This window comes from Bremia lactucae, linkage group LG6 (assembly GCF_004359215.1).
Source record: "Bremia lactucae strain SF5 linkage group LG6, whole genome shotgun sequence".
Lineage (NCBI taxonomy): Eukaryota > Oomycota > Peronosporomycetes > Peronosporales > Peronosporaceae > Bremia > Bremia lactucae.
The window spans coordinates 3,636,564-3,653,187 of record NC_090615.1 but is presented as its reverse complement, the minus strand read 5'-3'; the positions used below and the strand labels follow the sequence as shown (position 1 = coordinate 3,653,187).

At 44.7% G+C, this 16,624-nt stretch overlaps 5 protein-coding genes across 5 annotated transcripts in view; 2 read left to right on the top strand and 3 right to left on the bottom strand.

Moving 5' to 3' along the window:
* The window catches only part of CCR75_001406 (uncharacterized protein), a gene marked incomplete at both ends in the record, with an annotated part of 4,627 nt that extends 2,160 nt beyond the window's left edge, over positions 1 to 2,467 (top strand). Inside the window, 3 exon segments of the mRNA XM_067959509.1 lie at positions 28 to 1,879; positions 1,891 to 1,922; positions 2,259 to 2,467. Coding sequence (XP_067818315.1) covers positions 28 to 1,879; positions 1,891 to 1,922; positions 2,259 to 2,467 — 2,093 coding nt within the window.
* A 2,241-nt stretch (positions 2,468 to 4,708) lies between these two features.
* CCR75_001407 (uncharacterized protein) lies at positions 4,709 to 6,820 on the bottom strand (the record flags this gene model as incomplete). The annotated part of the gene is made up of 1 exon (XM_067959510.1): positions 4,709 to 6,820. The coding sequence occupies one exon, from the start codon at positions 6,818 to 6,820 to the stop codon at positions 4,709 to 4,711; it is 2,112 nt and encodes a 703-aa protein (XP_067818316.1).
* A 971-nt stretch (positions 6,821 to 7,791) lies between these two features.
* Positions 7,792 to 9,789, bottom strand: CCR75_001408 (uncharacterized protein; the record flags this gene model as incomplete). The annotated part of the gene is made up of 9 exons (XM_067959511.1): positions 7,792 to 8,231; positions 8,299 to 8,403; positions 8,472 to 8,614; positions 8,685 to 8,869; positions 8,939 to 9,163; positions 9,230 to 9,390; positions 9,459 to 9,527; positions 9,607 to 9,634; positions 9,765 to 9,789. The coding sequence occupies 9 exons, from the start codon at positions 9,787 to 9,789 to the stop codon at positions 8,105 to 8,107; spliced, it is 1,068 nt and encodes a 355-aa protein (XP_067818317.1). The 3' UTR covers positions 7,792 to 8,104.
* Positions 9,790 to 10,227: 438 nt separating this feature from the next.
* Positions 10,228 to 11,880, bottom strand: CCR75_001409 (uncharacterized protein; the record flags this gene model as incomplete). The annotated part of the gene is made up of 3 exons (XM_067959512.1): positions 10,228 to 11,351; positions 11,418 to 11,522; positions 11,791 to 11,880. 3 exons carry the CDS (start codon positions 11,878 to 11,880, stop codon positions 10,380 to 10,382), a joined length of 1,167 nt encoding a protein of 388 aa, XP_067818318.1. The 3' UTR covers positions 10,228 to 10,379.
* A 72-nt stretch (positions 11,881 to 11,952) lies between these two features.
* CCR75_001410 (uncharacterized protein) lies at positions 11,953 to 13,029 on the top strand (the record flags this gene model as incomplete). The annotated part of the gene is made up of 1 exon (XM_067959513.1): positions 11,953 to 13,029. One exon carries the CDS (start codon positions 11,953 to 11,955, stop codon positions 13,027 to 13,029), a length of 1,077 nt encoding a protein of 358 aa, XP_067817982.1.
* Positions 13,030 to 16,624: the final 3,595 nt, after the last annotated feature.

The following is a 16,624-nucleotide window of genomic DNA, read 5'->3' as shown; positions in this document are numbered from 1 at the left end:
ATGAAGACCGTCGCGGTGGCAATGAAGACCGTCGCGGTGGCAATGACGAACGTCGCAGCGGTGGTGGTGGCTACGACCGACGAGGCGGTTCACGTGAAGGCGGTCGTAGTGGCTCCCATGAGCGTGGCGACGCTCCACCGCGTGCGACAAACTCTCGCTGGTCGGGCTTTGAGTCTGACCGTCGAGACGATCGTCGAGGAGGTTACGGAGACGACCGCCGTGGAGGTTACGGAGGTGGTTACGGTCGCGGAGGTGGCGGTTGTGGCGGTGGAAGTGTCCGTGTAAATGAAATGGGGTACCATGGTGACGTACGTCGCAATGAACGTCTGGAGCATGAGCTTTTTGGGGACGCCAAGTCGTCGGGTATTAATTTCGACAAGTATGACGACATTCCCGTTGAAACTAGTGGTGAGAACGTGCCCGATCCTGTGTCAGAGTTTGCAGAAGAACAGCTTGGTCCTGAAGTGATTCGAAATCTAGAGTTGTGTAAGTACGCGAAGCCAACGCCCGTGCAAAAGTATTCAATTCCTATTGGATTAGCGGGTCGCGATATGATGGCATGTGCGCAAACGGGTTCTGGAAAAACGGGTGGATTTCTATTCCCTACACTTGCAGCAATGCTACGAGTCGGTGGTACACCGCCGCCCGATGTCGGTCATGGCCGTTCGCGGAAGATATTTCCAGCAGGTTTAATTCTCTCTCCTACTCGGGAATTAGCGTCGCAGATTCATGAAGAAGCCAAGAAATTCTGCTATTGTACGGGTATTGCTCCGGTCGTCATTTACGGTGGTGCTGAAGTCGGTCGTCAATTACGAGAATTAGAGCGTGGATGTGATCTCTTGGTAGCAACTCCTGGCCGATTGGTGGATTTAATGGAGCGTGGTCGCATCTCGCTGTCATGTATTCGATTTTTAATTCTCGATGAAGCGGATCGAATGCTCGACATGGGGTTTGAGCCTCAAATTCGTCGAATTGTTGAACAGGAAGACATGCCCCGAGAGCGTCAGACTTTTATGTTTAGTGCTACGTTTCCACGCGAGATTCAACGACTGGCTTCGGATTTTTTACGGGATTATATTTTTTTAACGGTTGGCCGTGTGGGTTCAGCTTCCAAGGATGTAAAGCAGACAGTGGAATACATTGAACAGTACGACAAGGAAGACTATTTGGTGCGGTTTCTTAACCAGGTCCAAGATGGATTGATTCTAGTGTTTGTTGAAACCAAACGTGGGGCGGACTTTTTGGAAGATATGCTTTGTCGCGAGGGATTTCCGGCCACATCGATCCATGGCGATCGTTCGCAACGCGAGCGTGAACAGGCTCTAGCTAGCTTTAAGTCGGGTCGTACGCCCGTACTCGTAGCAACGGATGTGGCTGCCCGTGGTCTTGATATCGATGGCGTGACGCAGGTTATTAATTTTGATTTGCCCAATAATATTGACGACTATGTGCATCGAATCGGACGTACGGGTCGTGTGGGTAACATTGGTAATGCTCTGTCTATGATGAATGAAAAAAATCGAAACATTGCTCGTGAAATGTACGAATTAATGGCTGAGAATGGCCAAGAGATCCCCGCGTTTTTGGATCAGATGGCGAATAGTGGCTTTCGTGGTACGGGTGGTCGAAGTGGTCGTGGTGGTCGTGGTGGTCGTAGTGGCTCTCGCTTTGGTGCCCGAGATTTCCGTAGTGAAGACCGTGGTGGTGGGAATCGTGGTGGAGGCGGTAGTTACGGTGGTGGCGGTGAAGGTTACGGCGGAGGCGGTGGTGGTTACGGTGGTGGTTACGGTGGTGGTGGTGGCGGCGGTGGCGGCAGCGGTTATGGAGGAGGCGGTGGCCGCAGTGGAAGCGCCCGCGGTGGGGAAGATAATAGCGCCTGGTAATCAACAGGCGGCACGAAGATGGCAAGCAGTTGTCCGCCAGTAGAAGACTTGGAGCAAGAGCAAGCGGTGTTGTGGCTTTGGCCTTTGTGTCGTGTGTAGACTGATGACCCAGTGAACTTTTCTCTAATATTCGTACCGCGGAGAGTCCGAAGAAAGCTTCCTTCGATGTACAAGTAACGTCAGGTGCCCTTTCAAGCCCGTCGCTTTCCCCTCGTCTGTGGGCGCTGCGAGTCGGGAGATTAGGACCATTTTGCTAGCATGTATTATAAGGCAGCGTTCTTCTTAGAAAATTTACCATCTTACTTGAATACAGTATTGACAATAAGTGGCTTGGCTGAAGTATTATATTAAGTTGTTTATGTGCTAAAAGTTGAGCTTTTGAGATGACCAAAGTGCCACGAGCCCTTGTGAATTTTCTATCGGACACCGTCACATGCCCTTCAGTGGCCATGCGCCAGGTTATGGCAGCCGCTGAGGTGGGAGACGCCGTATTTAATGCCGACCCGTCCGTCAATCGACTTGAGAAAGTGGCGGCTGAACGGCTTGGCAAGCCGGCTGCGCTCTACGTACCATCGTACGTTTGATGAGGTTTAGCTAGCGACACGAAGGCGTTAATTGCTTCATGCGCACATATGAAATGAAATAGTGGCACCATGTCGAATCTTATTGCGATTGGCGTGCATTGCCGCCGAGGGGATGAGGTCATTTGCGGTGATAAGGCCCATATTTTTCTGTATGAAGGCGCAGGAGCCAACGGTGAGCAAGCGACAATTGCTACATTGCTTTGCAAAACGTTTGATAAAATTTGCCTTTTTTGTAGCATATATGGGCGTCAGTTTGCGTACTATTCCCAACAAAATGGACGGCACGCTCGACCTTAAGGACATTACTAGCGCCGTTCGTGACGATGATCCACATTATCCTCGAACAAGACTCGTTGAGATTGAAAATACGCAAAATTCGTGTGGCGGACGAGTTTTACCACTGTCATACATTCGTGCAATTGAGCAAATGTGCCGAAAGCGTGGCCTTCGTCTCCACATTGACGGAGCTCGATTGGCAAATGCTAGCGTGGCATCTGGCATCCCAATGAATGAGCTGGTTCACGGTGCAGACTCAGTCTCACTCTGTCTCAGCAAAGGCTTGGGAGCTCCTATCGGCTCCATTCTTGCCGGATCTGAGGAATTTATTTACTATGCCACACGCCTTCGCAAGTCGCTTGGTGGCGGCATGCGTCAAGCTGGTATTGTAGCGTCAGCAGGACTATACGCGCTTGAAAATCAATTTGATCGCCTCGTAGAAGACCATGAGAATGCCCAGGCGCTCGCACACGGTCTCTCTACGATCTCGGATGTCGTGATCGACCCTGACACTGTCGAAACGAACATTATCTTCTTTTCTCTAACAGCTGACGCCAAGCTGGAGGCAACAACCCTCGTGCAAAAGCTTTCATCCGAAAAAGGTGTGCTTGTTGGAACCTATGCAGATGGAAATCGCGTGCGTATCGTGACTAATTTACACATTACCCGCCACGATGTCGAGTACACCGTGCTGTCAATTCGGGCGCTCTTAAGCTGATGTGGTGGCAGACAATTAACGATTTATCGTGCGCTGCACCTATATTAAAGTAAGTGGCCTTGCTTGGATAGTTTGGATGGCGGCGCAAACGACATATCTGAATACAACACTATCACATCGTCGAGCATTTCAATATTTTTTTGAGACAATAATGCAAAGGCGACTCGCTGGGTATCATACATTGCCCTCAATCTATGCTTGAGTAGATCTAACATCGAATGGGTTTTAAAGAACCTAGACAAAAAATATCAAATTTTTACAGTGTGCTGCACTTCTGTAGCTTTCCAATATTATAATTGTGAAAAAGAATAAAGTCTCTTTAATTATAAATAATTAGAATAAAATTTGCGCGCTCGTCTGACTAATTCAATTATAAAAATTAATATGACAAGTCGCCATTATTGACACGAAATGCTCTGCTCCGCAATATCATTGCTATTAAGGTTCAATATTACAAAAATGAATTTAAGTTGCAAGCTTTTTACCAACTTAATATACAAAAGTGAAAGTATGGATATTGAAAGGACAACGCCCTGGCGGTTGTGAAGCCCACGTATAATCTCAAACCAGTAAAATAACTATAATATATATAGCACTGAGCGTCAGCCATATGCTCATGCCTTTTTGCCATGTGTTTCGACTTGATGTTGATTAGCGATGAGTTTAAGGGCGCCGGTCGATCAAGAGATGAAGAAATTATATCAAAAATATTGTCGATGTAAGTGAGCATCTTCACGGACCCCGCATTCAATTGATGAAATTAAAAAAGAAAGTATGCGACAACAGGAGACTGAGTCATCCAGCGTTCAAATTGCTGAATTTATACAATCGATTGAAGTGACTTTTTATTCACAATATGCGACCATTTGAATAGTACCACAAAGAAATGAGCTCAAAACTACAGGGACGAAGATGTAGCATACAGATACAAACGACCAATTAAGCGACGGTACCACATTAAAATCAATGCATCATTCGTAACTTCTTTTCGTGAGACTTACCAGCCTGTTTGGGCCAATCGCTTACATTCTCTATCAAGCTTTATAATAAAGCAGTGATGTTTATGCGACAACATCGTTAACAATTGCGTACAACCATAAAATGATAATTACGGATCTAGATTCTACAGGAAAAACATATTGCGCTACATAACTCACCTATCAACTAGCAAAAGTCTTCATTTCTAGGCGCTCCACGGCCACGAAACTTGGACCGTAATTAATCTCTCGACATATGTCATAGGCATATTACACTACCATGGACGCAGTAATGTCGTCAGCGTTGCCTTCTGATGGCGCTTTCTTCACAAGAGCCGCGAGCGAACTACCTTCAGCTTCAGCAAGCTGTAGCTGACGCGAGTTGACACGTATAAACGAAAGTTTGTCAAAACTTGATTGGTCTGTCTTGTTGTGACGGGTGCTTGAAGCCAAGCCTGACTCCAGAATAAGCCGTGCTGGATTTGCTGCACAAACTGGCATGACAAAGACACGGCAAGCGATAGCCTGCAGCACAGGCCACTTGGAGCCTTCGGCAAACCAAAATTGAAGCGGCAACTTTTTTCGTTCTTTCAAAGCACGAAATGCAAGCGTATCTGCTTTGGTGGTCTTTTGATTCCATGCAAATTTCTTGAAATCCATATATTGAGTATGCAGTGCTTTTTTCTCGTTCTCAACGAGTCCCGTATCATCCTTACGTAAAGAATCCATGAGCTTCTGCTCTACTTCCGTCTTTGTATCTGTTGGCAGATCTTCAGCTAATAATACAGGATCCAGAAGATAGGCCAACAAATGAGCTGACCCCAATACCTTATCCTTTAACTGCTGAGTAAGCGCTTGTAAACTTATCTTGTCTTCTGGCGAAAATAATCCAATTGAATCAAATTGATGCGTGAGTTTTGATAATGACGAATACACCTCAGAAACTAGCAATGTGGCCGTTGTTGAGGGCTCACTGATAGATGAAAGCAGCGTGTGGATTGGTTGAAACAATGCCAAATACTTGCGAAGCTTCTCTACAAACTGTGGACTGCGCACAATCTTTAAAAGCTGAGTCTGGTAATGAGCGCCATCATGGGGCGAAGAAGTCCCGCCTACGGACGAAACAAGTCGAGCAAAAACGTGTTCAACATCCAAAAAAGCCTCAGCTTGGAGAACGGCACCAAACGCTTCTTTGACGCGTAATCGCCTCCTCGCTGTCACGTGCACGGTAGTGTTTGTCTCACTAGTGGTCCAATCTAGATCCAATTTCTTTGATCGTGGGAGGAAAAAAATGAGGTCGTTGCACTGCAAGGCAAATTGTTGCAAATCTTGAGTAAATGATATCGGTATAGTGTGTTTACTCTCTGCTTTGACGTCTTCAGTAGCTCCAAACAATTGGCGCACAAGCGACTGCAAGGCGTCACGCATGCATCCGTGAAAATACATTGCTGGAAATTGCGACTGCAGCATTTCACAAGTTTGTCGACTCTCTGTTGTTGAGCAAGGCACGACACACCCTGCCACTGGACATGACAGATTCTCGACAATCCGGGTCAAATCATGTATTGCATTTGGATCTCCAATACTCGGTATTTGTACTGACTCCAATACCATTGGATACTTATTTGAGCTTGCTAATGTTACCATGTATGTTACTAATTTATCTCCTTCACGGCTTGCTGCTGGAAGGAGCGATAATGTCACCGGTACTAGACCATTCTTAAGAAATCCAAATACTTGCGTCTGAATTCGGTTAAAGCACTGATCCAATAGTGTGGTCATGATCTCTTCCTTACAAAACATAGCAACATCGAGGCCACAAGCTTCGAATGCTTGCACCAAGTACGGCAACTCGAAACCTTCATCGAGCAACTTTTCTACTTGCATCGTCGTAAACAAATGCATGGCCACATTTTCTACCACAAAATCCCCATTTGCATTAATTTCGTCTTTCAGTGACACGTTTTCAATACCATTTTGCATAGGGATGTCAGATGTCATTGCCATAGACACGGGTTGAATGATTGAATATGGATTCGCAGTTGCCGACCTTTGAGTCAACATCTGATTCGTTTGATAATAATTTGCGCTTCGATTTTGGGCAAGACTTTGCTGGCGTCGAAAGATTTCAGCCAAGTACCACTGAGGCACGTCATTGGGTGGTAATGTGTCAACTAGCTGCAGGAACTGGGGGCACTTCATTAAATGGGCACGAGCCTGGGCCCATTTCTTGTGGTAGAGTACTAGCTGGTTACAATGGCGACATTCGGCTGATATTAATTTTTGAGGCTCTCCTAATGGTGTGAAGAAGGCCCAAGAGCGCGATGGGGGGCGACCGCGCGGACGCCGAGACATGTCATTGAGCTGTGGGTTGGCGTCCATAGGATAACTTTTGTCTTTTTGAGTCACAGTATCGTACCGGTATTATGCTTACACCACACTCCTCGATACTCACACTCCTCGATACTATTATAACATTACTTTTGAGAGAAAGAAACAGATTTCTGCTCAATCCTTAAGCGCGTAATCTTGCTGTTACTGCAGGAGATAGTTACAGTATTCTTCTCATTTTGCTTATTTCACAACAAAGATACCTATAACGGCGGATTGAATGACAGGAAATAATAAAGACACCGTTTTAAACCTTTCAGCTTATTTCAATACAAAAGAAAGTTGTCAATCACTGCAGATTAATGAATTAAGCATCAATACGTGGTCGCGCCGCTTGAGCTCGAGAAAGCGAGCAACACAATTCGTTCAAACAGCTTTTTGACGTAAGTTACTTTATTAACTTATATATTGTGCACGGCGAGGAAAAGTCGTCCAATTCGGATGATGCCAATTAAAAGGGTACCCATTCTTTGATCAGATCTGTTGTTTATCCGATTGTAAAACGCATCTTAAATGATTCAGCAGCGCATTTTCATTTCAATTGATTATTGTCTCTACTTTCCTAAGAGTCTACTGAGGTACCTAAGAATCTTAATCTTCCGTTTACATTAGAATTTCTCATGCAATGCGTCACAAAATCTGCGCATGAAAAACGAGATAACGAGTTAATGAATAAAGTTGGTGTCGTCAACTGAGACATTTGTATCATAACAATGGATTATAAGAAGGTGCACCCAAATAATCCAGCCGCACTGAACCTTCAAAATAAAGTGAAAGTGAATTGCAAGTGTTTAATTTCAGGAAAAAATATATCAGTGATATTGACTGCATCTATCTTTGGCAGGTATCACACCCTTAAACTTTCTGTAAGAAAGGTTACCAAGCTGCTATCGTGAAATAAGAAATAAGACGTCAATTGTCGATTTAAGGTTGATCTAAATAAGTCAATGCTGCATTTAGCGAAGAAATTGGCGTGTGGCCGAGCTTCTTCGACGACGGGATCCAAAAGTACAACAATTGGAGATAATGAAGAAACGAGTCTTTAATTAATTTCTCGTCTACAGTTACAGTGCAACCTTCAACATCTTGATTTATATTTGACAACAAGTAGCGGCGTGGAAGTGCTTAAAAAGTCATCATTGAGACTGAATGAATGGACCGCGCGTTTATAAGGTGGATTTAGACACGATTGATTTAGATCACGATGCAGATAAAAATCACTTGTCAAGCCTATTGAATTTCCCCGCTGTCACTTTGCTTATGTCCTTATTAGATCTACTCGATCGCCTTTGGCGCTTTAAAGACGTCGCCAATAGCTGACTTTAAGCAGTCAATGTTGTAGTCGATAATGCCTTGCTTCGTAAAGTTTTCAGCCCGTAGCAAACATACTAAAGCTAGATAGCTTTGATATTCAAAATTATTGGCATTAGATCTGCAAATCTAGAGTAAAGTAACACAAGCGAACTTACTTATTCACTTCACGAAGGTACAGAACCATCCCATTATTAAGCTTGATCACCGATGAGGACTTAGAGTCGTACGCCAAGCCGTCACCATCGCCATCATCATTCAATCTATCCCGCAACAAAGCAAGTAAACTATCTTAAATATCTGTAACATGTGAAGCATCAAAACGACATACCCATATATACAGGACACGTCGATGACGACATCGATCATATCACTGCACAGCTCATATGACTGCATGTCTACAGGATTGCTGTCCGTGGCAATGTAGACTTTGCTCACGACGTCGAATAGAAATGACTTCTCCATATTGCAGCTCTACACAAAGGCGTTCAAACATTATTCAGAATACATATGGTGTGTTTAACAATGACAAGTCATTTCCAACCGTAATGAGGATGTTAAGAAGATTTTCAAGTGTCGGAAGCTGAGGAATAAGCTTCTGCACGACCTTACTGAAGGCTTCAAAAATCGAATGATCGTAGATGCTTGTCAAGTAAAAGCTCATATGGATGTCCAGCTCCCCGTCATTAATTTCGTCCATAATTTGCTGTTGAATCTCGCGCTGGCAGTCTATCATACCAACAAATCGATTTTGTTAAAACTAAATACTATGCCTTCGTAAGACGTTAGCGTTCATACCAATTTTATGATCATCCGAAAGGAAGAGATCACCGTCGACTTTGTGAATAAACACCTCAAACAAAATATCGGGATTGTACCGATGAGCACGCGTGACAGTGTCATGCAGACGCGCCAATGCCTCTGCATACGGTTCGTCTTGTGCGTCAATTACGTACACAATGGAACCGCAATTGCTGAAGATCATTTCTTCGTTAACTAGTTGACCTCCATACACCAAATCCTCTGAAGTAAATGATGCAACTAATGTAACATTACTGACTCTTTAGAGCTTTCTTATGTAATATTCACCTTTGAAGTCGTAGTCTCCCGGAAAATCCCAGATCTGGAACTGTACAAGCGAATTGTTGGCAATATACTTGATGTCGAGACTGTTTGTGCCTTCGAGGAATAGTGTTTCGTGCGGCGACATTTTGTGAAATACTACACGCTGAATACTTGACTTGCCACTCCTATAGTAGAGGCAAAAACATTAGATTATAAGGATCGAATTAAGCGCAGGTAAAAAAATCGACATTACCTGCGAAGACCCATAAGCAGGATTCGGGGCTTGTTTTCCCCGGTCAAAGCCGTCGTCTCATCATTGAAGCTGGCACGGAAGAAATTTTAGAATTTTTGCGCGGTAAAGTCGACTTGGGCACTGTTTGCCCGAAGAAAGCAAAACGCACCCTTGATTCAGGCCATAGCCTTCCGAGTCTAATTAACGCGCACACGACAATGTCAGAGCAATAAATAAGATACGTGAAGAGACAATAGAAAGCAACGCGTTCTAACGCCATAGGGACGCATGTTGAAGCATGAGTGGGTCAACGATAGATTGGCTTACATGAATTCTCCCAGCCTAGCTCCATGTATGATTACTTTGTAGCTTCGGGTACTGGTCATATTTGTATTTTATGAGTAGCTAGAGAGCTATACTCAACATTTTCGAAATATAAAATTATTGTATTTAATAAAGGAATTCCCCAAGCATCAATTGGTCCATTTTTTAAAGTTAATTTCTTAAAGAAAAATTAATAGTCTGTTCTTGTTTTTGAGATCAAAAAATACTATCAGAAAACATCAAAAAATCTGATATTCAAGATGTTAAGATTTTTAATTTTAGTTTTACCTTTATTAATTTCTGTAGCCAGATTATATAACTGTGATACATTATATATTCTGTAACCGCTTAAGCAGGATGACCCGGTCACTTTTCTACGAGCAGTCAGCCACCTGTCACCTATATGATATCTGTGATGCATTGAATTCAACGAGAGAGTTAACATGATTTTATTGAGCAGCAAAACTATAGGTCATCAGGAAGAATTGTATTAGTTTCTGCATCTTTATAATATGAAACGGTATGTAAAATGCCCCTGTGCAGGCAGTGAAGAAGTTTATCACATAAGCCTCGAAAAAAACCTCAGTCGGTTTGCTCTCCATGCAGGCACGCTAAGCATTATTTGTACGCAAACATCTCCTGGAATATTCCCACATAAACATTGATACCGTGCAAGAAAGTATCCTTCGAAAGGCTTTCATTGTGCTCATGCAGTAAAATTTCGGTTTGCTTCATCGGTGAGAAGCCAATGGCAGGTATGCCCATCTTGCGCAAGAAACGACTGTCAGTGGCTGCTGGAAAAATCTCCACCTCCAATTTTTCTCCCATCTGAGCACAAGCCTTTTGAAATAGCTGCCACCAAACATTTCCATTGTCCAGAGATGTGACGTAATGTTTGTGCAACGGATCAGTCCATGAAGCAAATTCCCACGAAACACCTTCAGTTAAACACCATTCGTCCAATTTATCTTTCATCGCCTCCAATGCCATATCAGGCGACACGCGAATATCAAAGCCAGCAACGGCTTCTGTTGGGATCACATTAAGAGCATGCGTTACTCCACCATCGTTAGAGACCCCGCTTTGCAATGCCGTGATGTTGATTGTTGTGACATCTCCTAGTTTTTTCTTTTTCATATCACCATGCTTACAGCCGTTGTCGGCTCCAAGAACCTTCTCTTGTTCGTCACGAAAAGCCAAGGCTTTGTTACAAATGTCAATGACCTTCATTGTCGCTGTATCTTTAATAAAGCGACTCCCATGGCCAGTCGGACCTTTCGCTTTCACATACACCCACCACGGCGATCGTTCTCCATAAAAGACAGTAAAGGCATCGCCAATGTTTGCCAATCCCTCATCAAATGCAAACGCAATCGGCATTATTGCATTAAATTGCTCGCTTTCAAGAAATTTACTCATTCCACCAACGCCTCCGATTTCCTCGTCGGGGACAAACAGTAAGTAAATATTGCGCTGGGGTTGATACCCTGAATTGATGAGCATATGCACCGCTTCGACATATTGGATGCAAACGCTTTTCATATCCTGAGTTCCTCGACCGTAGATACGCCCATCCTCGAGCACCTTGGCCTTTTCAAAAATTACATTAGAAACAGTACCCCCTTGAAACTATAACGTCGGACGTCCAACGCGTACTTCAAAAGGTTCGTACTGCCAGTGCTCAGCCATCGCTGGCACTACGTCATAATGGGAATTAAGTATGATTCCTGGAAGTGTCGGGTCTAATCCCTTCCACGTTGCCTGAAAAGTGAATTTATGATCAAATCACATTGTGATGGTCGTTGAAAAGCGAGTCGTACTAGAATAATCGACTTATTTTCAACAGGTGAAAAGACTTGCACCGTAAGACCGACTGCACAGTGCAAATCAGACCGACACTTTTTCTCAAATTCATGATAAATGATTATATACATACGCTCCTCTAAGTATTTGCGCAGCCATCGAGCACACTAGATATCGTGACGACTATTAGCCAATACAATTGTACAAACACTAGACTTTCATGCACCTCATTGTAGCTGCCAGATGGCCCTTCAGCGCTAACTGTGCGCAGACGTAGCAGCTCTAGAAACCTCTCAACGGGATCCTTCCAAGTCATGTTTGACGTTCCTTTTTCTTAAACCAAGCCTATATTCATATCTCCGTATAAGAACAAGTCATCGTGTAATTAATGGAAAATACCCGTCGTGCCATCCTCCGCGGCCGCGCCTTGGCCAATGAAGGGTTTTATGATCACGCGATAGAGACGTGGAAGGAAATGCTAAAGGTTGCGTATGATATGCATGACTATGCTGGAATGTTTGTGCTCGCAGTGGACATCGGAGAGGCCTCTGTGCGACTTGCAATGCGTTCAGACCCGAAGGCTTTAAAACTCCTCAAAGAAGCCGTGGAGAATTTTGATTATGCTCTACAGATTGTATCGAAATGCTTACTTCAAGATGACTTGAAAAAAAATCAAATGTTGTGTAATGGTGTGAAGCATGCAACAATACTGAGAACAAAGGCGCAACAGCTCATGAACAATCTGAGAATGGAAGAGCCTGAGAACAAGGTTTGGTCATGCTCGACTTGCGCAACAAGTGGCAAAAAACTGGTACTCGATGAAAACGATGGACGCTTATATTGTAATGGGTGCTATGAGGCGTATTATGCTACGACAGAAATTGCCGCGGCTTCTGTGGGCGTGGTTTTGGAAAACGAGGACATAATTGCTACAAGTGAATGGAAAAATGAGCAAACGGCTAACGAAATTAATGAAAATAGTGCAGATGATTTGGCAAGATCGAGAACGTCACTTGAATTAGCAATTGTGAAGGAGAAAGAACGACCAGAACTTTTTCAAACTACGAGTAAGCACATAGATAATGAGGGCAAGAAGGACCGCGTTCGATACGATCGCGTGGAATTAGGTTCCCTGGCTAATTTTCTGGCTGGTAGTACCTGTCTAGACCATCAAGCTGGAGACCAGCGACACAATGACGTTATTACTGTACCGACGGCAATAGCTGCAATAGAAGATGAGCTTGTAGAGAAAGTTGATTCCACGACGAAGGATTATGATATGGAATTACATTATCGAACGGCTGCATTGCAAATGCCAGTGTTGGCTCAAGCTGGAATTTCGTGCGATGATTACTCCGATAAGCTGAAATACTCTATTGCTCAGCTCTTAGAAATTCGAGAAAGTTCACCTATCGATTGCCCTGCGACGGTGCTAGCATCGCCCTGTGCTCGAGCTCCGTTTTGATCTCAACTTACTTCACACAAAAGAATAAAGTTTTACCGAGATACTAGCTCATATATTTTGTTATAAGGTCGTTTTTCTTAGGTAGTTAATCTCAACTTATTGGCATTGCATTTTCTAGTTTATTTTTAAAAACCTTATTACAGAATACATTCCACTAATCTGACGCAAACGTCGTCGGCTCCAGTTATGCTGCAGCTCCAAAGCAAATGACTTTCTGCGTCTGCTACGTCAAGAACATATGCGCAGCAGCCCGAGACAAGAAAAGCAGAAAGCACCACTACCATTCATGCAATTACTAGCAATTTTGTAATTACGCCTCGCCTTTTCTGATAATTATTAACATTATAAATTTTTGAGATTCTAGCATAAAACATTAAAAATGATCATAAGGCATTGGGCTCGATCCCGTCTGGCATTCAAATAGCCGAATATTTTTTGTGCATCTATATATTTGAGAATTTAACACCAGCAATACTGTAACGGGGCACACATCGGTTGAAAAACCGTTGTTGTGGTACATTTACTTAATAAGTAAAATACCCTTTATCCTATCTTACAATAGTTAATAACGTGAATCCCCTTCATTATGGGTAACAGCTGTGGTCACCGCCAGATATAAATCTGGCGGCCGAAATCTATTTTAAAATAGCTAGGGTAAGGTTTAAGAGATAGTTATGTTGCTACCACACAAACGTAACCTATCCTAAAGCTAGTCTAGAATTTATCCTGTAAGACTAACTTCAGGATAGTTTCTAGACTAGCTTTAGGTTAGCTTAAGTTTGTGTGGTAGCAACTTAATTTTCTCCTAAATCCCTTGAACAAGGATTTTTTAAGCTTTAATAGCTTGTACGACTCCCTGAGTTGTTAAACCCATTAATTCTATAGAGCTAAGAGACTCTTTGAGCCTAAAAGTGTTCCTCTGACTTCAGGAGCGAGGTAGCTCCGCTACACCTGGTAGCACTCGTAGTAAATCTACGCCTGGGTCTTTACAAGACTAATTTCACACTGAAATGGAAGAGATTCCAGAACTTTCAGACGCGCAACGAGCAGCTTACGACAAGCTCAAAACTTTATTTGGGTTTGAGCATGTGTAGTTCATTATCTCCCAGGGACCAGAGGTCCTGCATGCAAGGCTTGAAGCCTTCATGCGATATGAAACCTTCCTGATCGGCCAGGTACAAGACAATTTAGCGGCATCGATGCCGACCCGGTACATCTCTCTACCTGATTCAGAGCCGAAGGCTTGCCCTCTAGCTGTCAATGTAAAGACATTTGAGGGAAAAGAGGGAGAGAATCTCCCTTTTTGGATTAAGCAGATGGAGATGTCCATTGATTCCGCCTTGTTCTTAACAGAACGGCAAAAGGTGGCTATGGCCATTTCCAATCTCAGAGGTAGAGCGAATGAGTGGGCACTATCGTGTAGTACGTCCATATACGACGCTTTTCCTTCATGGGATTCGCTGAAATGGCAAATGACTAGCATGTTTGCACCGCCTGATCAGGTTTCTCGCATGCGAGCACGGTTCCTAGCGACTCGACAGGGTAAACGAACATAGGGGACTTGTCCAGAGTTGAGAACTCTAATTGCATCTATACATCAAGGCCCGATGCAAGAAGCGATGATTAAAACAATCTTTATGGGGGGGGGTCAATGAGGGCGTTGCCCAGACAGAATTATTCCGATCTCATCCTTCCACTTTCGAAGAGGGGGTTGCCATAGCGCTACGCGCTGAACTCGAATATAAGTCTGCTTGCGTTAGCACGCCTGTTTACCGAACAAGCTCTTCGAGCACATGGGTACCGTCTAATAGACCGGAACCCATGGATCTAAGCCTCGTTGAGGAAGGAGAAGAGGACTTTCAAGCTGTGGAATAGCATAAGAATGTCCGTAGATGTTATATGTGCGGAAGCACGAAACAATTACGCCCGACCTGCCCCCTATAAATTATGCGTAAAGCTCGAAAGAGCACCAATTCCGACCTATTTCAGAAATCTGGTACGGTGCGGGAAGAATTTGATACCCAGTAGGTGCGTAGCGCCCTACTGGGGAAGACCTAGGCTTTGTTGAACCTCTAGGAGGCGAGAGTAAACGGAGCTAGCCCCAATTAACTCGATGCGCAAGGGCACGGTCGGCCGGGGTGGCACCATACTAAGCGCCAGCAGGCACACCTCCATCGGCATAGTCTGTTTGATGAACCTCTGTTGTACAGTGAGAATTCGGGGGATGACACACGCGTGGTCGTCACTGACGACGAAGACTTACGTCACCGAATCCTCTATAAGGCACATGACACGTCGAATAGTGGACATTTGGGGCGCAAATAGACGCAAACGTCTGTGGTACGTGACTTCTGGTGGCCCCACATGTACAAGTGGGTCCGGTCGTATGTCAAGACGTGCGAGGCTTGTCAACGAGTGAAGCCTCAGTCGTCTTCGCAGGCGCCGCTACAGAGTTTGCCGGCCCAGTGGACTGCTGGCGCTCAGTGAGCATGGACTTGATATTCGACCTTCGGGCGGATAGGCATGTCCAGACGGGCATGATGGTATTTGTGTGTTGCTTCAGCAAGATGGTGCTACTAGTGGCGGTTCGCCCAAGCTTTACGGCATCGCCGGCGGCACAGCTGTTCATCGACAATGTGTTCCGAAATCAGGACTTTTGGAGTCTTTCGTATGTGATCGAGATACTCGGTTTGTGTCCGCCTTTTGGCAACATCTTTTTTGTGACTGATGGAAACTCGACTGGATATGTCGACGGCGGATCATCCGCAGACGGATGGTCAGATCAAACGGGTCAACCGTGTTTGGGGGGATGTGCTTCGCAGTGTTTGCGTGGATGAGCGATCCCAATGGAGTGCGCAGTTAGCGCAAGTGGAATTAGCAATGAATAATGTGGTGCATTTGTCACAGGGTTTTCCCGAATTGGTTGCGGCATCCGCGTACTCCACTATCGTTGCCAATGGCTTCAATGTGAATGAGAGAGAAGCTGTCGCCGATGACCTGAGAGGCCTAAATGGAGTTTCACCATCGGTCAAACACAATTTGCTGACGTTAATTGAAACTGGTGAAGCCATTAGACTACGTGTCAGGGACGCCATGGCTGCTGCTCAAGACCTTTAAAAGAAATACCGTGACACTCATGGTCGTCGGAATACGCAAGTGTTAAGATCGGTGATTGGTGCTACTTAATTTTAAAAATCTATTTATGCACGCGGTATCAGCTGTCGGGATAAGAAGCTTCGTCCGCATTTCGTGAGACCGTTCACGGTCATTGGTGTGCACGGCAATGCCTGCACCTTGAACTTGCCATCGGCTATGGCAAAGCACCCGACATTCTATGTTGGCATGCTTAAGGCCTACCTTGATCTGTCGGACCGGTCTGAAACAGACGCCACAGTTGTCCCATCATCTGACGAAGGTCATCAGCCGAGGGAGCAGCAGACTTATCACTTGGTGGGTGACCGGTCGTCCATGAAGGATTCGCAGGTGGCCCCCAAGGGCACGACGGATGACCTAAGGGTACGCAGACTAATTCGAGGGAGGTGCAAGAGCTCGCAAGGTGGCGCTCAAGGATCTTCACCCGATCAAACAACGAAGC